At 44.4% G+C, this 24011-nt stretch overlaps 1 protein-coding gene across 4 annotated transcripts in view; it reads right to left on the minus strand.

Annotated features, from left to right (window-relative positions):
• Positions 1 to 24011, minus strand: part of Asap2 (ArfGAP with SH3 domain, ankyrin repeat and PH domain 2) — a 183959-nt gene that overhangs the window by 24913 nt on the left and 135035 nt on the right. For all 4 annotated transcript variants that reach the window (XM_008850139.3, XM_008850137.3, XM_008850138.3 and 1 more), the window contains 3 exons: positions 22508 to 22641; positions 11174 to 11268; positions 1435 to 1624 (listed from right to left, as the gene is read on the minus strand). In XM_008850139.3, coding sequence (XP_008848361.1) covers positions 1435 to 1624; positions 11174 to 11268; positions 22508 to 22641 — 419 coding nt within the window. The remainder of the gene's footprint in view (positions 1 to 1434; positions 1625 to 11173; positions 11269 to 22507; positions 22642 to 24011) is intronic.

Genomic DNA, 24011 nt, shown 5'->3' on the forward strand with positions numbered 1-24011 from the left:
ACTAAATCAACAAGGCTAGAGAGTTGTTTCAGCAGTTAAGAGCACTTGCTGGTCTGGCAGAGGACATGAGTTCAGTTCCCAGCATCCAAATCAGGTAATTCACAACTGCCTGTAACTCTAGCTCCCTGGGATCTGATACCCTCTGGCTTCCACAGGCACCTGCACAACACATGGTATATATACATAAGTGTGTGCGTGCATGCACACACACAAAATCAATTAAATAAACCTTTACAAGAGAAAAAAAACCCCCACAAACCAACATACAAAGGTTCTGCTATAAAGAGGAGGAAGACTAAGTGTGGAGATATGCACCTGAAATTCCAGCACATAAGCGGCTGAGGCAGGATTTCTATACATTCAAGGCCAGCCTGGGCTGTAGAGTGAGACCTTGTCTCCAAAAAAGAAGTACATTTTATTGTACAGCAGTTAATAATGTGCTATATGTTTCAAAATCACTAAGAGTGCATTTAAAATGTGGCCACAACAAAAAATAAGCATATGAAGTGAAGTCATTCTACAATGTGAATGTATATCAAAACACTGCATTCCACACTGAAAGTTCACAAACAGGTTGAGCATCTCTAATGCAAAAGTCATACATGTAAAATACTAGGAAGTTCCAAAGTTCATGACAGAGTAGAAAGTCCACACTGAGCTCAAGTGATGGCTATGGTCAAAATGGAGGAACACTAAGGATAGTCTATAAAATTGCTTCCATGTATAAGGAATATGCAAAATATGTGCCAACTTTATGCTTAGACTTGGCTCCTATCTTTAGGATCTCATTAGATATATGCAAGTATATCAAAATCTGAAAAAAATTTAAACTCCTAAACACTTCTGGTCCAAGTATTTATGATAAAGTATGTTCAATCTGTATATTTAACTGCCAATTAAGAAAAGAATATGCCACCTGTTTCTATGGAATGAGTGTAATCTTTTTTAAAAAAGATTTATTTATTTTATATGTGTATGTCCATGCATGTGCATGCCTGGTACCTGCAGAAGCCAGGAGGGCATCAGATCCTCTGGAACCAAGAGTTACAGACAGTTATGAGCTGCCATGTGGGTGCTGGGAACCAAACCCAGGTGCTCTGCAAAAGCAGCTTTTTGGGTTTTTTTGTTTGTTTGTTTTGGTCTTTGAGATAGGGTCTCCCTGTAGCCCCAGCTGACCTGGAACTTGCTTTGTAGACCAGGATGGCTTGAACTCAGAGAGATCTACATGCCTCTGCTTCCCAAGTGCTGGGATTAAAGGTGTGTAACACCATGCCCGGGTAAAAGCAGCAAGTGTTTTTAACTGTTCAGTCATTTCTCCAAGCCCAGTGAGTAATTTTTCTTTTTTTTTGGAGAATTACTCAGCTGAATAGGCCACCCTCATTTCACCCCTTAGTCTTTATCTTTCTTTTAGATAAGCAGCAGCCACACCCTTACATGTCCATTGGCCAGTGGGATTTTTTCTGTAAGGTCCACACCATCCGCATAAGCTTGGAATAATCCGAAAATATCTCTGGTTTTGACGGCCTCACAAAGGCTGTGGAGTTTTGCTGCATTGTCTGCATGCTTTTTCCTTGCATATCTCCTCTCGATGTACTTGGCAGTGATGTAGTCCTTCCTTGCATTCCTGAAATCAGACATAACTGATGGGTAAAACATTCAGGGCCTCTAATCAATCTATCCAGTGACCATCATCTAGAGTCATCTTAGGAAACCCTGCCCAGGGACTGGAGAGATGGCTCAGTGGTTAAGAACACTGGTTGTTCTTGCAGAAGACCCGGGTTTGAATCTCAGCACCCACATGGCAGCTAACAACTGTGTAACTCCAGTCCCAGGGGATCCGACAGCCTCCTCTGACCTCCGTGGGCATTGCATGACATGGGTGTACTTACCTACATACAAGCAATACATGCATATGCATAAAACAAAAAAATAATAAATAAAATTTTTTAAAAAAAGAAAAAAAGAAAACTTTGCCCAGGCTTCTTGGTGCAGGACTGATTCAGTGGGACCCCAGGGGCTCCTTTCATAAGTGCAGGCATGTCTAGTTTCTGGTATCAGAGGCACCAAAGCCTCTCTAGCAGCCCTAAGCTTTATCCAGTTGTAAGGACAGAGGCTAGGTAGATGGCTTCTTTACAGTTTCTCAGCTGCCTGTCTCTGCCTCTTTCTGAAGCTCTGTGCTCTGACCTCAGTGTCCTGTTCTCCCCAGCACCTGTCTTATTCACATCTCTCTACTCATATGCTTGTGTCTGTCATCCGCCTTCCTCCCACAGCTATGTCCAGGCCACATCCTCAGGCAGGCTGGCCATCCTGACTTGCCCTCGGATCCAGCTCTCTCCTAGTAGTTTGCCTACCCGCCTGCTTGCCTGCCTGCCTAGTGGCCATAGACTACAGGGTCTCCTTTGTAGGTTCCATGCCTGCTACAAATTACTAATTGGCAACTAAGTGGCAATGCGCTCAAGACTTGGGCCTAGTCAAGGAGTTTGGAGCAGAACACCAGGGGAGACTGGGAATCCAGGCTTCAAATCATCTCTTTAAAATCTAAGTTGTGCTTGTGAAAACACACATAGTAGGTCTTCACAGAAGTGTGAAACATTACAGAGTGGAGCACACAGTAGGTCCTAAGCCCTTAGAAAGTACTAATGAACTTGAAAAAAGAATAAGAAAAACAGCAGCTCACTGTCAGATGTCTGAACATTTTAAAATTTGGGGGGGCGGGGCTTTTTGAGACAGGGTCTCCCTGTAGCTCCAACTGGCTGGAATTCATTATGTAGACTGGTCTGGTCTTGAATTCACAGACATCCGGTTGCCTCTGCCTCCCTGTGTGCCACCACATCCGGCCATATTACAATTCTAATTACAGTAAAGATCTGACTAGCAGTGATTTTTTAAAAACCCACAGATGGACAGAGTGAATGCTAAGTAACTTAGGACCACGTTTGGTAGAAATGTGCAACTACCCAAGCAGCTACCAGCTGAGAAGCAGGTAAAGAAAATATGGTACAGTTAAAACTGGGGGGTTCTTTGGAAATAAAAGAGACAGCAAGGTGAACTTGAACATCCTACTGGGTAGAAGAAGCCAGACCAAGGACCACATACTACCATACTGTATAACCACCCCCACACACACCAGACACAATCTCATGTAGCCCATGCTGGCCTCAAACTCTCTATGTAGCTAAGGGAAACTTTGAACTCCTCCTTGGCCTCCTACCTACTGAGTGCAGAGATTAAAATGTGCACCACCACACCCTGTTTTATGTGGTCCTGGGTGACTGAACTCAGGGCCTTGTGCATACCAGGCCAGCATTCTACCAACTGAGCTACATCCCCAGCCCATGACTCCCTTTGTATCAAAAGCCTAGAATCCACACATCTACATAGACAGGAGGGAGGCTGCCTGGGGTGGGGTGGGTATATGCACAAAAAATCTTTTTTTAAAAAATATTTTACCCCCCCCCAAAAAATTATTTTTCTTTTATGTGTATGAGTGTATTGCTTGCATGTATGTGAGCGCACCCATATAGTGTAATGCCGCAGAGGTCAGAAGAAGGCTTCAGATTCTCCTGGAAATGGAGTTAAGGACAGTTCATAGCCACCATGTGGGTGCTGGAAATTGAACCCAGGTCCTCTGCAAAAGCAGTGGCATTGCATGAAGTTGGCCCACCTCTCACATGGAGGCAATACACTCATATACATAAATAAAAATAATAAAATATTTTTAAATTAATAAGTGAAGGGCTGGAGAGATGGCTCTGTGGTTTAGAGCACTTGCTGCTCTTGCAGGTTTGGTTCCCAGCACTCATATGACAGCTCACAACTGCCTGCATGCATGTGGTACATACATACACTCAGGCCCACATATACACTTAAAATGAACTAAAGAAAGAAATCTTTTTTAAAAAATTAACAAATGAATAAATAAATGACTGCAGTGCTAGACAAATAACTCTGAATGTACTAAAGGTCACTGAACTATATACTTTAAATAAATATGAATTGTATTTTAATAAAATTGCTTTAAAAAAGTGCCAGGAAACCCCAAATTCCACTGACAGCAGTTTACCACAGACACAAGGAGAATAACCAAAGAAGACTAGGACCCTGCGGTCCTCCTGCCCAGTCTTTCTGGAAGTTGCAGAGGGTAAGGAAGGGGAGGTAACTAAAAAGGCCCATTCTGTTCACAGATGGCCCACAGAGAGGGGGTAGCCCTCTCTAACAGGGGGCAGGCCACAGAGCCTGGGCTCCCACTTAGATGGTCAGACTCTGAATAGGCTTGTCATGTCCCACTGGGTGATCATGACAGGTGACACAACCTACTCATCTGCAGAGTAAGAATCATGGCCACACCTGCTGGGGCTGCTGCAGGACTGAATGAGACCACACACTGCAGCTGTACACTGGGCACAGCGTTTAGCAACTGCCAACTCTAGTTACTGAAACACTGACATTGAATGAGGAGACTAAGGTAGACAAGACCTGGCCAGCTATTCTCAGCTTTGGATCTGTGTCAATCCCATCTGTGGTCACCACTGTTCAGTTACCTAACCCTCAAACCACAAGGACCGTGGCTGACAGGTATCAGAGTTCAGGGGGGGATGGTTAACCCAGCATTCAGGGAAAGGTAGGGGCTCCCAGTCCCCAGGGAAAAACACACTGTAACATCTGACCCAGGAGCCACTGAGCCCTGTCCTCTCCTTTCCTTCCTAGACTGTAGTTGAAATAGGGAGGGAGGCAGGTAGTCTGTCACCCCATCAATGTCTACAGCATTTCTCTACACCTAGGCCTTGTATCACCCAGGTATTTATAAGATGTATACAGCCCCATTCCTAGTGCTCACTAAAGGTTGGGAGCCACCACCCATGTGACCTCGTGTCTCCAGAAGACAAGAGCCAAGGAGGTAAATCCAGGCCCACCTCTCACAAATCCCAATTGTACCTGCACCTGCCAGATGGCATTTCCACACACATCTTCTCTCCTTCTGGCCCCAGCTATGTTGTAGGGAGGTCTGTGGCAGCTGCAGCAGGTATAGACTTTCTAAACCTGTCTTCAGTTCATATTATGCAATCTGCCTGCTTTCTGGGATGCCCGAGCCCTCTGGGAACAGAATTCCACATGGAAGTGAAACTTGTCTACCTTAGAGTCCTTGGAGATAGTCTAGCCCAGGATAGGAGGCTCTCAACTGCTGTTCTTGGAAGTATGCTGCTCCTGGACAGGCCACAGCATAACAGCTCATTGGACTCCAGGACTTTAATCATTGTGCATTCCTCTCACTTCTGTCCCTGGTCTGCAAACTCCAGGGCCAACCTTAAGCTTAAGCCTTGATGTAGCCCAGCACATTCACCTGTCCACATGGCACTAACTCATTGTGGAGACATAAGTGAATGTCTCAATGGATACCCACAGAAAAGGTTTGGGGCATTGTGGGTAAGCACACTAAAGCCCATAAAGGGAAATTGTGTCACTTCCTGAGGCTACTGGCAAGTGCCCAGGCAGGCCTGGTTTAGTGGTAGAGGCTTCTCACTGCCTCCAAACGCAGTGTGGGGTTTTCAGGAACTACCCAGTTCCAAACTTGAACCTCCCATAGGGTCTACCTTGGGGCAACCTGCTCAAAGCCTTAAACTCTATGGGCTCTTGGGACAGGAGTTGTCCAATTAAAGGCACTTTCAGTAACCAATGCAGGACAACCAATGACCCCTGGAGGACAAGGATAGAGACGGATGAGTTCCTTTACCATCTATTTACTTGAAGGGACTGAACCTAGGTCCTTGTACATGTTAGACACAAGCCCTCTACCACTGGAACATCATCCTCAGCCCATCACCCTCAAAGGTTTTATTTCAGAATTATTATTTTTAATTATGTGTATTATGTGCATGTCTCTGTTTGTGCATGGAAGTGCAGTACCTGTGGATGCCAGAGGCCCTGGAGGTGGAGTTACAGGCCATTATCAGCCTGCTTGACAATGTGCTGGGAGCTAAACTGGGTTCTCTAAAAAAGCACTACACCCTCTTTCATCACTGAGTCATCTTTCTAGCACCCAAAGTTACACTTAAAATTTAATTCTCATTAAAATCCCACTGGAAAAGGAATGTAGAAACAGAAGCGGAGAAGTAACCAGAAACAGCTCCCAACCGTCCTTATAAGTAAAGTAGGAAACGAGCTTAAAGCACGTGCTCTTTTGTCCTTTCTCCTAATTTTGTAAAATATGCAGATACAACAGCCCAATAATTTTAATGAAAAAGTAAGATCTTTCTTTTTAAAGATTAATTTTTATTATTTTTAATTATGTGCATAAGTATAGGCATAAATTTAGCTTAAATTAGATTTCTTTGTAGACATTTTTGTATGTATATGTATATATATGTTTACTGTGTATATCTGTATGCACATATACATGTAGGTCTGTGTATGGATATGTGCACAGCAGGTGTTCCAAGCCAGAGGCGTTGGAATTCCCTGGAACTGGAGTTCCAGGCAGTTGTGAGCTACTCCATGTGGGTACTAGGGACTGGACCCAGGTCCTCTGCAAGAACAGTAAGCTCTCTTAAATGTTAAGCCATCTCTCCATCCCAGAGCTATTGCTTTTTGAAGAAAGAGCCTTACTATACAGCCTAGGTTGGTCTCAAACTCCAGATCCTCCTGCCTCAGGTTCCAGAGTGCTGGGATTACAAGTATGTACCATCACACCTGGCTCTCTGCTTATTTTTTTTTAATGGATTACTTATATATGCAGGGCTCTGAGGCCCATGAAAGTGGTTCCAACCCAAACATGGGACAGTCTCTGTAATCCACCTTGTGCTCCTGGATTACACAGAGATGGACTGTGAAACCAGTGCATTCTCCTCTTCCTTTTTATTTATGAACTGAGGTGTGTGGAGGACAGCAATGAACAGCAAAAAATGATCCATCTGGTGTTTGGGGCTTCCCTGGGGCTTCTGGGACACAGAAACAGTTGCCTCCATGAGCAGATGCAATTTGGCCTCTGGTGGCTCAGTTAGACATGCTCAATGCCCTGACTCCCATGTGAGAGCTCACAGGCCACTAGAGGGTGCCTTTGGTTTCCTCTTCAACAGATGGTTGCTGATGGTGTGTGTTTACATCAAGCTAGAAGCAGGTTGTTCTATTTCAGCTATTAGTAAAATATTCGCTGAATGAAGCAGGTATAGAGCAGGGGCTATTATTTGACTTGTTGATTCATTAAATATTTACTGAACCACCACAAGTAATATACTGTGGTAGCAAATAAAAGAAATGAGGGAAATGCAGTTTATCAAAACAATGTATGTGAAAACTCAGTGTAACTCAAAGCGGACTAGAATGTTACAAGAGAAAGCTGGGACTGTAGGCGCACTAAGAGCCACACAATTTCTTTCCAGTTATTGGAGGGTGGGGATCAATTCAGGGATTCATTATGCAGCCCACTATTAGCCTTGAACTCACTATGTAGCCCAGGCAGGCCTCAAATTCACAATCCTCCTGCTTCATGTCTCCTAAGGGCAGGGATTAAAGGCATGCATCACACAATTCATCTCTTCTGAAGAATGACTGTGGGTCATCTTTCATCATTCCAATGGTCATCCACCCTCATTTCTGAAGAAGTGGAGGAGTGTAAACTTCTTGTGAGTGTCGAGGTGTGCGGCCAGACCTCAGGGCAGATAGAATATTGAGGTTCATGGGTTCCAAACAGGTAGTACTCATTCTTAAAATTACCCCAGAAGAAACAGATGCTCTGCCTTTATAAGGTAGTCCTGGTACTTGATAGTAATATTTTACTGTACTATTTGTTCAAAGTTGATCAATTTTATGGCATTCTAGAAGCCTGGTATCTCAGTGGTAGATGGACAACCAGAAGGAGCAGTCATCAAGTGAACAACTTAGCTAAACCCACCATACTGGATCTCAGCATTCCATTCACTACATGAGGTCCTCCAGCTGTCCAGGAGGCACTGTATACCTGTGGGTCACTCCAAGAGAGGCCTACTATAGGTTGCCATTTCTCAAAGTAGATGGCATTACCACAGGGCATTTACATGGCCTCTGTTGCCAACACCAACTGCACAACTGATCGAATGCAAAGCATCTCACTAATTTCCCCAATGGCTCCTGGGGGGTGAGCAGCCTGGTCTCCCTTTTTATATTAGAGGAAATTAGGGCTTAGGCTCAGAGAAGCTAAAGTGGTCTGGGCTGGGAAAGGACAAGAATACTACTGTATTCTACTGCCTCTTCAGGTGAGATCTGAATTTTACACCTTCATCTGGGGAGCACAACACTTTGTAAATGGGATCTAAAAATCACCCGTTATGCAATCTATAGAAACACTATGACATACATGCTTATTACAGAATGCAAACATAAACTGACTTTAATGCAACACACCTGAGATACATGACACCAGAAACAGCCAACAATCAACATGTTTTATGGGGGGGGGTCGCTGGACCCCCGGCGTGGTGTGCGGCGTGGTGTGCGCAGGCCCCCTGGGGTCTCCGCCACACCTGGCTAGTCCCGGCTTGAGCCTGGCCACAAACGATGTGGGGAGCGCGCCTGGGCTCCCGGGCGCACTCACTCTGGATGTGGCGCGGCAGATCTCTGGCTTCTCTGGGCCCGGCGCGGGGTCCCCCGTCTCTGGGAATAGTGGCAGCTGATGGCTACCGCAGTTTCTGGTGCTAAGAGCTTCCTCTGCTTCTGGAGTATTATCCAGTCAGAATCCCGCCTCTATTACACCCTTGTACCTTTCCTCAGGATTGTGGAGTTCCTGGCCAGTGAACTCCACAGGGAAGAGGCACGGAGGCAGTGAAAGCTGGGGTATCCGTGGGACGATAATGGAGGAATAGCGCCCCCTGGGGAGACTGGATCACAGGATCTAGTGTTAGAGCTCAAGACAAGTGACTCAGCTCAGATTTCAATGATTCAGCTCCAGCTCCTGCTACAGCTCCAACTTTATTGGGGTAAAACTAGGACTATTTATAGTGTAGAGACAGTAGAAGAAGTCTTAGCTGATAGGTACTTTTAGGATGCCTCATTTACATAGGGCGGTGGGCTTCTGTCTACCTGTAAAAATCACACAGGAAGGCATGGTATGCATAGAGCCAAAGGCCATGTTTATGTCAGGGCATTTGTGGCGGCCACTTCAAAGGGAGAGACAGGAAAGATGCCAGAAAGCACCTTGCTATGAAAAGGAGCTCGCAGCACATTCCCAAGCTGCATGAGCTGTCCGGTGTGAAGGGGCTTCGACTTTTGCATAACAGAGGTCTCCCAACAATGTTTCCTGCTCACTCCTACAGAATGCTCCCACATCTTCTTCATCTCAGATCAGGTGACATAGTGCAAGACAACTCAGTCCTGTAGTTCCATAGCCTCAGTGTCCCCAACAGAATGGAGCAAGTACAAAAACCTTTATGTTCTGCTTTACACAGAGGTTGTACCCTCTCTCCTCCTTGTAAAACCATTCTGAAAGACACTGGTCCCTGTGACTCAGTATCCTTAAGGACACCACTAATTCTATTTCAGGCTTAGCCCAAGGAAATGCAGTCTGTGTAATGGACTGTTCAACTTTCTTTTCTCACCTAGTTTTCATTTTCCCCTCCGTTATTACACTGTTCAAACACAGGTGTTATCTCTGCTAGCGGAGAGAACTGTCCCTCTTCTATATCCTGGCTTTGCATCACCAACCAAGTCCTTCTATGATCAGACAGGGCTAAGGGGCTGGAGAGATAGCTCAACAGTTGCTCTTCCAGAAAGCCAGGGCTCAGTTCCCAGAACATACATGGTGGCTGTCAGTAACTCCAGTTCCAGAGGACCTAATGCCCTCTTCTGACCTCTGTGGGAATTGCATGTACATGGTACAGTTATATGCAAGCAGATAAAACACTTATACACAGTTACAGTTGTGGGCCACCAAGCAGGTGCTGAGAACTGAACCTAGGTCCTCTGTAAGAGCAGCAAGTACTCTTAACTGCTGAAACATCCCACCCCCCAAATAAGCCAATTTTAAAATATTTATTTTAATTAATTATTATTGGAGGGGGGGTGTCTTTTTTGAGACAGCATCTCCCTATGCCCCAGCTGGCCTGGAACTTACAATGTAGACCAAGCTGGCCTCAATCTCACAAAGATTTGCCTGCCTCTGCCTCCCAAGTGCTGAGATTAAAGGTATGGGCCACCACGCCAGGCTTTATTTTATGTGTATGAATGTATTGCCTGCATGTGTATAAGTGTACCCATGTCATGCAATGCCCACGGAGGTTCCAGATCCTCTGGAACTGGAGTCATAGACATTTGTTAGCTGCCACGTGGGTGCTGGGAATCAAACCTGGGCCCTTTGCAAGAACACCCAGTGCTCTTAACCACTGAGCCATCTCTCCAGTCCAAACCAATTTTTTTAAATAAATTAATTTATTGAGAATTTCATACATGTATATAGGGTGTTTTGATCAAATCCATGCCCACTCCCTCCCCTCCAACGTCTCTCATATCTCCCCCAAACCAATTTTTTTAAGAAAGAAAAAAAGAAAGAGGGATGAAGTTTGAGAGGTAGGACAAATACCTCTTCAAGTCCAGTATGGTCTGGGTGACTTATACTTTAATTAAACTGGTAAGAAATCCCCTGTTGTATGTGTTGCCTCGGTGGGCCAGCTGGGTACACTATGAGACACAAATGCTTCTTTCTCAATTACATTTTGTATAAACAGTAAACATACCCTCAAATATTTTTGAAGGAAACAACAGGTTCTATACTTCTAAGGACACAGGCAAAGAAAACAGCACACAGTTGACTGCCTAGCTACAATGACAAGCCACAACTCAGCAGAGATAACCAAACTGGGAAAATAGGCTGAGAGAAAGAGCAGCAGTGGCAAGGTGCCCAGGGGTACACATAGTAGTGGCAAGCCAGAATCACTGCAATGCCCTTTATGCAGTCAGAGCAGTTGCTCAGCACGCTGCTCACCCTTCAGCCTCTTCCTAACAAAACCAGCCACACCACATTTCTATTGGAACACACAAAAATGACTAAGAAGGAAAAAAGCAAAATGAAAACAGAAAACAATTTATGCTAGTTTACTTTCCCAAGAAGTAACAACTGACGTACACCTGACCTGTTCCCCTGCCTTACGGGGCTCAGGCAAAGGGAGAATCTTTGTTCAGAAAATGGGAAGCGCCACCCTATACTCACATGTCACTGCCTGGGTTGGGTTTGATGGAGTCCTCAGCTGGTAGGCAACACTCCATGATCTCATTAAAGCCTGCATTCCCAATATTCTTGGCAAGCTGCAAAAACAAAAGTCTATTTCAGGGCACTCAATTATTAATGCTCTCCACTGCTGACCGTTATTCACACATCTGATGGTTTATTTAACAGCCACTAAGAAATAGAGTCGTAAAGTGGTTTGCTTTTAATGAAGACATACAAAAACCCAAAGCCCCAAGGTATCAATGCAGAGAAGTGGCATGCCCCCTGCAGAGGATTTTGCATGACAACAGTCACCACAGACTCGAGAAGTAGGACCATGAGTCTCCATTCTCACCTCTCCTCCCAAAAGCCTGGGCTCTGGCAGAAATTTATTTCCCAAGTCCTCCCTACAGCTTTCTTCACACTAGCTGTGAGGTGCAATGTCATAGGGGATGGGGCACCAAGCCAGGGGGCCAAAACCCAGGTTCAAATAGGAATGTCAGTTTTCATCCATAGGAGGACAACTACCTCACAAGAGTTGTAAAAATGACCAAATGGGGCACTTTAGGTGAAAACATCCAGTAAGCTGAAACATTAGTGATGTCCTGTGAGCTCCAAATACAACATTCATGTGAGCTGATCAGTCTTCTGACTTGTTAAATATTCAAGTCACACCTTCTAATCGAATGTTCACTGTATACTGAGTGTTGGGCACAGCAGATCAAAGATACAGCCATGGCTTGTGCTATGCCCCCTTGACAACAGGGCAACTAGCCTTTGTTGAATGAAAGGCTGAATGGCCAGGAGCTCCTTCAGACCAGGGAAGTCTCTACCTTATTCTAAGCACCAAGCTCAGCACCTGCATTAGAAGTGAGCATCTGGATCGGACTAAGATGTACTGTGCAGGGAGCTTCCAGCACAGTGAGTGCTTTGAGCAAACAGATACTTTAATTTCCACATTGAAAATGACACATTGGAAAACTCACTGGCACTTCTGGTATTTCTTAGCTTGAATCCTTAGACAGACGAAGGGTTAATGGAGATGCTCTGGGGGTATGGCTGTGACTGGAAGGGTATGGTCTGTCTGTAGGGAGAACTGGCTTAGGTTAGAGCCAAAGGGATCTGAGTTAGATGCCTGGGGACTTCCTGGTGGGAAGTAATACTGAAGCATGAAGTGGAACAGGCAGTGAAGGGTGCAGAAGGAATGTGGACTGCTTCCCCTTCGAGTGGTGAGCCTTCCTAGTTTGACCTTATCTCTGATCAGTGAATCAAACACACTCACCATCTGCACCTCTTTGTTCAGTCTTGGCTTCACATCTTAGGTCAAGGTGAAAGAGCAAAAGCCAGGCGAATATAGTTTCCTGCATATAAGACACTTAAAGCTAACAGTAAGGGCAGCAAAGCCCTTCAGGCAACAAGTACCCACAGACCATGAGGTCAATGCCTGTAAAGGATTTCCTGGGCAGTTAGTATTGGACCTAGAATTGAACCTCAATATTGTAATTTCTGGTTTAGGCAGACATACCTCAATACCTCATCATACATACAGTATAGGCTATCACCTAGCAAAGCCTAGTCATTCTTTGCAAATAAATGGCAGAGGTCACAGCAGGCCCCTGTGAGTGAGGGGCCATTCTGATGCCTCCTAGTGTTAAGCAGATAGGGGTGGGGGAGAGAAGAATTCCCCCCAGGATCAGAAAGCTGTTTTCCTTCTGCCTCGATCTGGCTGGCTTAGCAGAGACAGCTGGTCCAGGGAACCACCGCATCTCTGCATCACATACATAAAGCTGGACAAAGCTGCCTCACACATCTGCCAAGACACAGTTTATTCAGGAGCCTGCAGAGAACCATTGAAAACCACCACCACCAAAGGCAAAGCCCCCACAGCTGGAAGCCGCAGGGTCCCAGAGGGAAAATGTAAGGCCCAGCAGGTCACAGGGAAACAGTATTCAAGAACAGAAGATGAGGTGTTAACCAGAGAGCTAGATAGAGGGGCCACCGTCACCCAAAGGAAATGTGGGATGTGCTGAGGCAGAGCTAGACTGGCAGAGGAGGAGGTAGGAGTGCCTACCAGTACAGCTGTCTCTCTGTGTCTGGGGGATGGGTTCCAGGAGCCCAGAGATAACAAAACAGAAGGAACCCAAGCCTCTTATAAAAGGACAGAGCATCTGCATATATCCTACACTTCCCTCTTGCATACTATAAATCACCTCTGGATGACCTCTAATTCCTAAGACAATGGAAATACTATGCAAACAGATATTGCTTAGGGAACAGATAAGGAGAAAAGACTGCATTCATTCATTTCAGGATATACTCTTACTAGGCCTAACTACAAAGTAAATGACCACAGTAATGTTCAAACAAGTGCCAGGGAGGGTCTTCAAAGGAGGCTACAGCAGGGTATAAGAGAGGATCACTAGAAAGGATTCAGCATAGCATTTAGGGTAAGGCAAACCCAAATTTTGCTTTCTTTTAGAACTTTTTAAAAAGATTTATTTATTTCTATTTTATATGTATATGTGAGTGCCTACATATTATGTATGTGTACCCAATACATGCCTGGTGCCAGCGAAGGCCAGAAGAGTGTGTCACATCCGTTGGAACTGATGGTGTGAGCACTACCATGTGGGTGCTGGGAAATGAACCACAGTCCTCTGTAAGAGCAGCAAGTGCTCTTAACCACTGAGCAATCTCTCCAACCCCTCATCCCCTCCCTTTTTAGAACTTTCCAAAATTTCTTTCTTAAAAAAATGTTTTAGCCAGGTGTGGTGGTACACACCTGTAATCCCAGCACTTGGGAGGCAGAGGCAGGTGGATCTGTGAGTTCAAGGCTAACCTGGTCTACATAGTGAGTTCCAGGCCAGCTGGGGCTACTAGGAGACTCTGTCTCAAAAAAGACCAAAAAAATAAAAAAAAATTTTAAATGTTTTATTATTTTTATTTTATGTTTATGAGTGTACTGCCTGCATGTATATGAGTACACCTGTGTCATGCAATGCCCATGGAGGTCAGAAGAAGTCATCAGAAGATCCCCTGAAACTGGAGTTGCAAGTAGTTGTTAGCCACCATGTGGGTTCTGGGAATCGAACCCAGGTCCTCTGTAAGAGCAGTCAGTGCTCTTAACCACTGAGCCATCTCTCCAGTCCCTAGAATTCCTTTTTTTCCTCCTAGAATTTCTTTAAAATTTTTAGAAAATATTTCATTATTTTTATTTTATGTGTATGAGTGTATTGCCTGCATGTACGTAAGTGCACCCATGTCGTGCAATGCCGCAGAGGTCAGAAGAGGGTTTTGGATTCCCCTGGAACTAGAGTTAAGAACAGTTTGTAGCCGCCATGTGGATGCTGGGAATCGAACCCAGGTCCTCTGCAAGAGCAGTCAGTGCTCTTAACCAATGAACCATCTCTCCAGCCCTCTTTTAAATATTTTTGACTTGAGGTTGGTTGAATCTGGTAGTGAACCTGATGGGGAGTCTGTGGATGGTCCACTCTGTATCACTTAAGGCAGTGAAACTGCAGCCCCAGCCCTCACCTTCCATGTCACTTAATAAGGGCAAGCTGAGCCCTTCATGCATACTGAGTCCCTCAGCTGTGTTGGGCCTTGGACAAGAGATACCACACTGGTTTCCCCTGGCTCAGTCCCACAAGACAGAGAAAAACTGGTAAGAAAGTTGTACAGGAGACATTCAGATGGCTCAGTGGGTACTTGCATTACAAGTCAGATGATCAGAGTTTGAATCCCAGAACCCACAAAAGGCTAGATGTGGTGGCTTGCATCTGCAATTCCAGCACTCTTATGGAGAGATGGAGGAAGAGACAGGATAATTATCCAGAAGCCTGTGGGCCAGCTAGCGTAGAATGTGCAGAAAGGCAGCTACAAGAGAGACTCTGCCTCAACAAGGTGGAAGACAAGAACTGAGTCCCCAAAACTATCCTCTGACCTCGACATGCATGCTGTGGTACATGCACATGTGCACGTGCACACACCCACACACATACGTAGTAATAAAAATTATGGTGATAATTATTCAGGTAAGCAGTACAATTGCATAATCAGGAAGACCTTGGGTGAATCATGCACGTGTGCACACGTGCCAGAATAGAGAAACAAAGTTATGCCACCTGCCTGAGCAAGGACCATAGAGCTAAGAGAGAGGCCTCAGGTTTTACCTAAAAATTGTGTTTTGAGTTTGAGATGGGTTACAGAAAAGTTCATGCTTCCACAGGCAGGGACATCAACCTACTGTGACTTTTCTCTAACTTTCCGTCATTTAAGAACAGGAACCAGAAGTGAGAGGCAAGACTTCCCTGAAGAACTAAGTACATATGGATGGGTCCCCTGTTCCTCACCACACTGAGGTCTGCTCCTCTTCCAGCCTGGTCCCATCAAGTTGCCCAGCAGGATGGGCTCAAACACAGCTATCACACATGGGAACCCTATAGCAGCCATCTGGGCTTCTGCCAGCAACAGAGTCTGGATCTTTTAACTTATCTAGTTACCTCCCTGCTGGTTCCAACTCAGCCAGGGTGGAAGGCCTCAGGGCACAGCACACCTCTGATACACATCAGGAGGGGGGTGACCAGTGCAGGCAAACACATGGAGTGTAGAAGGGAGGTCACAACTTATACTCTCACCTGGGCCTTGCCATTTCTCCGTCTAATATATTTGACAACATACATAGATATTTGGGTGCTCAGTTTCTGACAATACAGTTGTGGCTAAAAACAGTTTCGAGTTGTGACTTATAAAGAAGGCTTGCTGGGGCTGGAGAGATGGCTCAGCAGTTAAGAGCACTAGCTGCTCTTCAAGAGGACCCAGGTTTGAGTCCCAGCACACACATGGCTAACGACTGTCTCTAACTCCAGTTCCAGGGGATCCAACGCCCTCTTCTGACCTTTGTGGGCACTGCACGACATGGGTGCACCTACATAAATTCAGGCATTGCACTCATACACATAAAATTAAAAAAAAAAAAAAAAAAGGTGGCTTGTACACAGGCTATGAAGACCAAGGGTCTATAGTGCAAATGTTGGCTTAGTTGCACCACACTGGTCAAGTTTCTTGGATTCTGGGTCTCATTTAAGACAGACAGAAAGTGCAAAGAACAGCTATGACAAACCCTGGACCCTAACTATGACTAGACGGTTATGACGAGATGCTGGTTGACAATTTCTCACAGCCCTAAGCAGCTGTAATTACTACCCTGAGTGGCTTCTTTCAGTGCTGAGAAAATGGCTGTGAAGAATGGCAGTGCCCATCCTATGAGGCTGAGGCTGACCTGCCCTCATGTCTGACAATGGAGTACAGACCACAGGAGAAGAGTAGCAGGACACGTGCACAAGACAGCTGAGTCAGTACCCCAATTCCCCCAAGCTTTCTGATGCTCCTCCAACTTCCTTTCTTTACTTTTTTTCAGACAGAGTTTTGCTCCACAGCCCAGGCTAGCCTGGAACTCACTATGGAGCCCAGGTTAGCCTCAAACTTGCAGCAATCTTCCTGCATTAGCCTTCTAAGTGTTGACATTACAAGCATGGGCCAACAGGCCCAACTCTAAATTAAATTGAAAAATACTAAGGCTTTTTGTTTGCTTGTTTTCTAAAGATTTATTTATCTGTTAAAATATTTTATTTATTATTTTTTTATGTGTATGAGTGTATTGCCTGCATGTATTTAAGTGCACCCATGTTGTGCAGTGCCTGTGGAGTTCGGAAGAGAGTGTCAGATTCCCTTGGAGTTACAGATTGTTGTTAACCACCATGTGGGTGCTGGAAATTGAACCTGGTGTCTTCTGCAAGAGCAGCCAGTGCTCTTAACCAGTGAGCCATCTCTCCAGCCCCAAGATTTATTTATCTTATGCGTACATGTGAGTACCTGAACATATGCATGTGTACCACGTGCATGCCTGGTGCTGGTGCCCACAAAAGCCCATCCCCTAGAACTGGAGTTACAGGCAGTTATAAGCTGCCATGTACATGCTGGAAACTGAACCCAGGTCCTCTGCAAGTGTAGCAAGTACTCTTAATTGTTGAGTTATCTCTCTAGCCAAAATACTGAGGTTTCATTTATTTTACTTATGATGGTGGAACAGATTACATGATACCAGTACCCTAGTACTAATAATGTTTTCAGGTGACCTAAAAGGAGGTCAATGCTTTTTTTTTTATGGTCTTCTTCTGTGTTAAGAAGGAAATTCATCTTCTGAAAATCTAGGCTTGCCATGGGCATTCTGAGAACAGCTTGTTGAACCTCTTAGTCTACTAGATGTAGAGTAGTTAGGATGGCATGGCTTGCCCCAAAGATTCAAACAAACCCATCAACTGCTCATGTTCTGTTTCACCGAATGAGAAGTGATTCTGAAAGCAGGTAATAGGAAGGAGAGATGATTACCAACCAGTCACCTTCACAGATGCTGCTCAAGTCCATTTGATTAACATGGAAAATAAGGATGCTTGGAAATAACAAGAGATTAAAAGGGAAATGGTAAAACAGCCAGGGTGTAGCTTCAGGGCAATTGTCTACAAACCAAAAAATAATTCACAGAGCTGAGCAAAAGACTCTTATCAAGAACATGCTGAGGCTGGGTGGGAGGACAAAAGTGACACATTATTGGATGAGCATCTGTCTATTTAGGGACATGATGCCAATGAGAAAATGAAAATGCCTTACAGTCCTGCTCATGGGGGGGGGGGCTATTTCTTTCAAGTCATTTAAAAAACTTCATCTCACCAGCAAAAGCAAAAATGGGTAAATGGAATTGCATCAAAACAAAACACTTTGGCTAGCAAGGGAAACAACAGAACAAAGGGACAACCTATGGAATTCAAGAAAATACCTGGAAACCCTGATCCCATAAGGGGATAGAACCCAAATTATATAAAGAGCTTGAATAACTCAACAGCATGAAAACAAACAGCCCTGACACACGGGCAGAGGACTAAGTCATTCAAGTGGCAATGGGTACGTGACAGTATGTCCAAAAGGCATCCACACCTCCACACTTATTTGCAACAGCCAAGATACCAAAGCAACTTAAGTGCCCATTGATGGACAAATGGGTAAAGAAAATGTGGTTCATATTTGCAATGGAATATTACTTTATCTTGAAAAAAGAATGGGATTCTCCCATTTGTGACCACATAGATGAACCTGGAGGACATTATGTAAAGTGAAATTAAGTCAGACACAGAAAGACAAATACTACATGACCTCACTATATGTAAGCTCTAGTCCAACTCACAGAAGCAGGGGTAGGACAGAATAGGGGTGGGGCTAGGAGAGGTATTGGTCAAAGCACACACAATTACAGTGAAGCAGAGAGAATAAATTCTGGATATTGAACGCTGAGCATGGGAACCACAGCAATTAGCAAAGGATTCCTGAAAACTCTTGATTGATTTTGAGTTCTTGCACAAAAAATGGCAGGCATGTATGTTAATTATTTATGTTTTATGCATTTAATTCTTCCTCTGAGTATGCAACACATCCAAATATAACAGTTGCAAACCAAAAACACTAGAAAAAAGAAATGTGACAAAGCCCCTCTCCTGACATAACACACACTGTGAGATATAGTCACCCTACTGTTTGCCCACAGGTAGAACCTACAGGAAGCAGACTGTCCAGGCTGTACCCACTCACCCCCTATAGCACGCCACTAAGAGCATTGATCAGTGTAGCATAAGAAACTTCCTGTCTTGGTGTGGTGGCATACACCGTTAGTCCCTCTGCTTGGGGGCCAGAGGAGGATCTCTGTGAGTTTGAGGCTGGCCTACATAGGGTATTCCAGGCCATCCAGGGCTACATAGTGAGACGTCTCAAAAACAGAGAACTGTGGCCAGGAGTAGTGGTGCACACTTTAATCCTTGCACCTAAGAGGCAGAGGCAGGCAGATCTCTGCGAGTTCAAGGTCAGCCTGGTATGCTGGGGTCAAGGTCAGTTCTGGGATAGCTGGGGCTACAGGGAGACCCTGTCTCAAAACAACAACAACAACAACAAAACAGAACTGCAACAATGACCAAGCCAACCATAGGCTGGGCGCGGCAGCCCTGAGAGCTGAAAGGCCAACATACCCAGCATAGAGCCGGCAGGCTCTCCTGCAGCTCACACAGCAGGATGTGTGAGGAATTGTTCTAGAAACATTGTTAAGGCTTTCTTGGAGAAGACAATAACAGCACCTACTGTTTTATAAGTTTTTTTATAAGTGCCAGACATAATTCCAAATACACAGAGAGAAAGAAGGTGTTACAACAGGAAATGCTTTGTTGAGTTATCTGATTGCCTAAGCAAAATAAAGCAACCTACCTAGGTGCCTTAAAAAGGCTTGAGATTTTCAGGCTTTACAGACAGTCCCTGATATCTGTCACCCATTATGTACCCCTTAACTGCAGGGCTGAGAACCTAGAACACAGACATACCACAGCAGCTAAAATCAGGGAAGAGGGGACCCTGTGAGCCAAGGAAGAGTCTTCCTGAGCTCAGGGTCAAGCAGTGAGGGGAAGCAGATCCCACATATCTGCATCTTTCTAACAACCACTGAGGCAAAGAGGCCTAGCCACGGACAGAAATCACACTCTGAAAATATCTGCAGGTCTCAATGAAGCAGGCTCTGTTCAATCTCTTCCAACAGGTGAGAAACAGCTTTTACTTTTAAGCTTGAAACTTCTTTTTTTTTTTAAATTTTATTATTATTATTTTTTTATGTGTATGAATGTCTTGTCTGCATGTGTGTGAGTGCACCCGTGTCATGCAGTACCCACAGAGGTCAGAAGACGGTATTTGATCTCCTGGAACTGGAGTTACAGACAGTTGTTAGCTATCATGTTGGTGCTGGGAATCGAACCTGGGTCCTCTGCAAGAGCAGTCAGTGCTCTTAACTGCTGAGCCATCTCTCCAGCCCCTTTAGCTTTAAACTCCTATGAAAATACAGAAAAAAGCTCTGGAACAACAAAGCTGAGATTTGAGCTAGGGACTAGGCATCACTAATCACTCCATAAAGATGGAAGCACTCCTTCCAGCCTCCCTTGGAAGCTTCCTCTTTGGTAAGAAATAGCATCTCATAAAGAGTATTGTTAAATTTCTGAGACACACTTAAGTAGCAAGTGTTGGCACAATGCTCTGACCAGCTCTTGAGAGCTAATTGTTAGACTTCTAGGAAGTTTGTCAGACAACTATTAAATTTTACTATTAAAAAATTACACTATATAGGGCTGGAGAGATGGCTCAGCGGTTAAGAGCACTGACTGCTCCTGCAGAGGACCCGGGTTCGAGTCCCAGCACCCACATTGTTGCTATGAACCATCCTTAACTCCAGTTCCAGGGGACTCCGAAGCCCTCTTCTGATTGTTGGCATTGAACAATATGGGTGTACTCACATACTTGCAGGCAATACACTCATACACATAAAATAAAAATATTTTTAATTACACTATATAAATTCATAATAAATCCTATCAACAACTAAGGTATTAGACACTCAAGACTCATTATCTTGCCTGGCATAGTAGTGCACGACTGAATTCTAAGCACTTGGGACACTGAGGAAGGACAGCCTCGACTATAGAGTGAGACTCTGCTTATAACAAACACATAAGCATAACAAATCTCATCAGTTCTTAATTATGTTACTATGTTTTACTGTTATCTGTGTTTTTGGAGTTACATCCATTATATATGTATGATGAATATGCTATTACTGAACTGCCAGCCCCACATTCGGTAATTCTCAAGAACAGCTTAAAACTGGCCAAGGTAGATGTATTTACAAGCAGGCTATGATCACAGGCTCTTTGCTCCCCAGAGTTGGCTGTTAGACATGTGTTGGGGGTAAGCACTGGGTGGGGCACTCATGACATTCACATGCTTACCATGTGGCACAACAAGCCATCACAAATGCTGGTATATATCCCAGGTACCTCAGAAGTGAGGAGTGTGAGGTTAAGTCAGATTAAAGGGATCCTCGTTTTGCATGTGTAGTGTTAAGGGGTGTATAACCCAGGCACATTAAGGCATTCAAAGCAGTCTTCCCCTTGGTAAAGTGAGGATAAGGCAGCAAGGAGTTATAGAGATCAGATGAACTAACACATCCGAAGTGCTTTGAAAATAAGCCATCATCTCACCACAAATAATCATTTAACGTGTCCCTCTGTTGTAAGCAAATCAGTAAAAGTAGCAACTGCCATGGAGCATCAGTGCTTACTGAGATTGTTTTTTTTTGGACTTACTGTGATCATCTCAAATCTATGCCACCATTAGTCACTCCAGAGATGCCATATGTACCCAGACCTCTAAGATACAGGCTATGTGTCAGAGCATCAACAGGAAAACACTGTACATAAGAGTGCTCTGCTGGTGTCTTGCTGAGTCTATTTTTAAGCTCTAAATAACCAGAGATGTTGCTGTCTGAGCTGCCAGAATTCATGCTAGCTTCTCCCTACTCTTGCCTTTCAAGATCATACAAAGAATTCCTTGGAAAGACAGGACGGCTCCCTGAGGGCAATCCAGAGACATCAGAAGAAGAGACATATTGGATTCAGAGACACCATCAAGATTTATAGCCCCGTGAGAGCAATACTGATCATGGTAATTGATGTTCTGTCAAGATTATTGCTCTTGACATTAAAATCAATGGCAATCAATATCCACTTACTATTTACTGTCCAATGTCCAGCCATCTTAGGAAAGAATTTTGAGCACTGATTTCTAAACAGAAGAACTGTGAAACACTCCCCCAGACCCCTGCTGTAGGTACCTGAAGCCCATGCTGAGCCTGACTGACCTCATGACTCAGTAGAGCTGTAGTCTCAAGCTCTGAAAGTTACATCCCAGAAAATGCTTCCATTTCTTCATTCCTCTATCACAAAGCTTCTGTGTTATGAGACTCAAGAATGAAAACTATTTCAGAAGTGAAAGTAAAAACAAAAACCAGTATCTCTCCTGAGAGGGACAACACAAGCCAGAGAAGTCCTTTGAAGTGAGTGGGCACAGCCTTGTTAAAAACTGGCTGGCTCAGGATGGTAAACCTTTACTGCCCCCAAGGTTCTGTCTGGATAACAAAGGAGTCCAGGGGAGGTCCCACTACCACCTCTGTGCATTTCAGAAGACTCCTACACCAGTCTCAATGCTCCTTGTTTGGGTTCATTTCTTTTTAAAGTTCTGCAACAAGAAGTGCTTTCACTTTTGGCAGCTGAGAATGAAGAATTATCAGCAAGTTTCTAATCATCCAAACCCATCTGGCAATACAACACCATTGAAATCTCCAGAAACCAAAATGCTCCAGAATGCCAAAACAAAGGCTGATCTTTCTCTTCATTTATCTCCAAATCAAAATCAAATTACCAGCAGCTCAGATGTTCCCAATACGTCTAAGGTCAGAGATTGCATCCTGGAATAATGAACCCCCAGCTCCCGGTGGATCCCTGAACACTCGATGCAAGTCAGGATGCCCAGATTGGTGGAGAGCCACGTTGGATCTGTCAAAGAGAAGAGGGCAAAAATGAGCTAAAGAGTATGCCATCAGAAGACAGTCAGGGGGTGGAAGATTTTTCCAGAGTAGTTACTGAATACCGAGTTTTGAACACAGGTAGTTTTTTTTTTTTTTTTTTTTTTTTTTTTTTTTTTTTTTTTTTTTAAAAAAAAAAGAGGACGACCTTCTTCTTCTTCTTCTTCAATCTTTGATATAGCAAGAATTCTGGGCATCTATAATTATCCCCAAATAACCTCAAATTCACAAGCAAACACAATCTGTTCTCCCTCTTCTTCCATATCCCATCCTTCCATTCATGTAAGTGACCAGAGGTTCCTCAAGGGACAGGCCTACATAGAGACTGTTCCTATTCCACCTGGCCATACCAACAGAGTCGGGCAGAAGAGTGAATAGCCTCTCCAAAGTCTAGTGCTCTCAGGGGACAGACATAAGATCTAGAGGCACAAATAGTAACAGAGAACACATACCACATGCCTATGCTATGCTGAGCTCAGACTTGGGTTGTGGCTTTGGTTAACTGCATTGTAAGAGCATCAGCACTACCACAGCACTTTTATCTCATCAAATGCTCAGAGCACAGCTCCTAACAGAGGCAGAGCAGACTGCCGCCCTGCATCGACCAGCCACACCTTCCCCTCACGGCACATTCATTTCCTTAAAGAAGTACCTACCCTGCCATGTGCTTAGCACACAGTGTGGACCCACACTTGATTAATCAAATCCTGAATTTACAAAAACTTGAAAGTAAGATGTTTTAGAGCATAATGTCTCAGGACCACATGGTGCGCTTAGAAACCCACCACAGGCAAATATTATGGCCATGCTCACAAAGCCATCAGGAAGTTATTTAAAACTTTTCTAGCTATAAAAGAAACTGTGGGCTGGGAGTATATCTCAGTGGTAGAGTGCTTAGGTTAGCACATGTAAGGTCTTAAGCTCAATTCCCAGGAACATAATTCCCTCTAAGACCCCCAGCAAAACTGTACCCAGTAAATATTTGACACCCTATGTTTGCAGGTACTTTAGCTATACTGTGCACAATCTTGCTTTTGGCAGGTACCGTGCACATTCAGGCCACATAGCAAGTTTGCACATCACTTTGCACTGCCTTAGAATTTTGATACAATGTACACAGCATTGAGTCCTTTATGAAGTGTTTTAAACATCTAAGCACTCATTGGTCTTATCCTTTCTCAAAAAAGAGCACAATTCACTCCCTACCTTATCTCCTGCCAAGAAGATATTTCTAATGGATCCAAGACCAAACAGAACCCTAGGAAAACAGGGACTTGATGGTACTTCAGACTGTCTTCTTTGGTGTGGCTGTGGGTTTTGTTGTTGCATAAATTTTCTTTT

This window comes from Nannospalax galili, unplaced genomic scaffold (genome assembly GCF_000622305.1).
Source record: "Nannospalax galili isolate Female #2095 unplaced genomic scaffold, S.galili_v1.0 scaffold100, whole genome shotgun sequence".
Lineage (NCBI taxonomy): Eukaryota > Metazoa > Chordata > Mammalia > Rodentia > Spalacidae > Nannospalax > Nannospalax galili.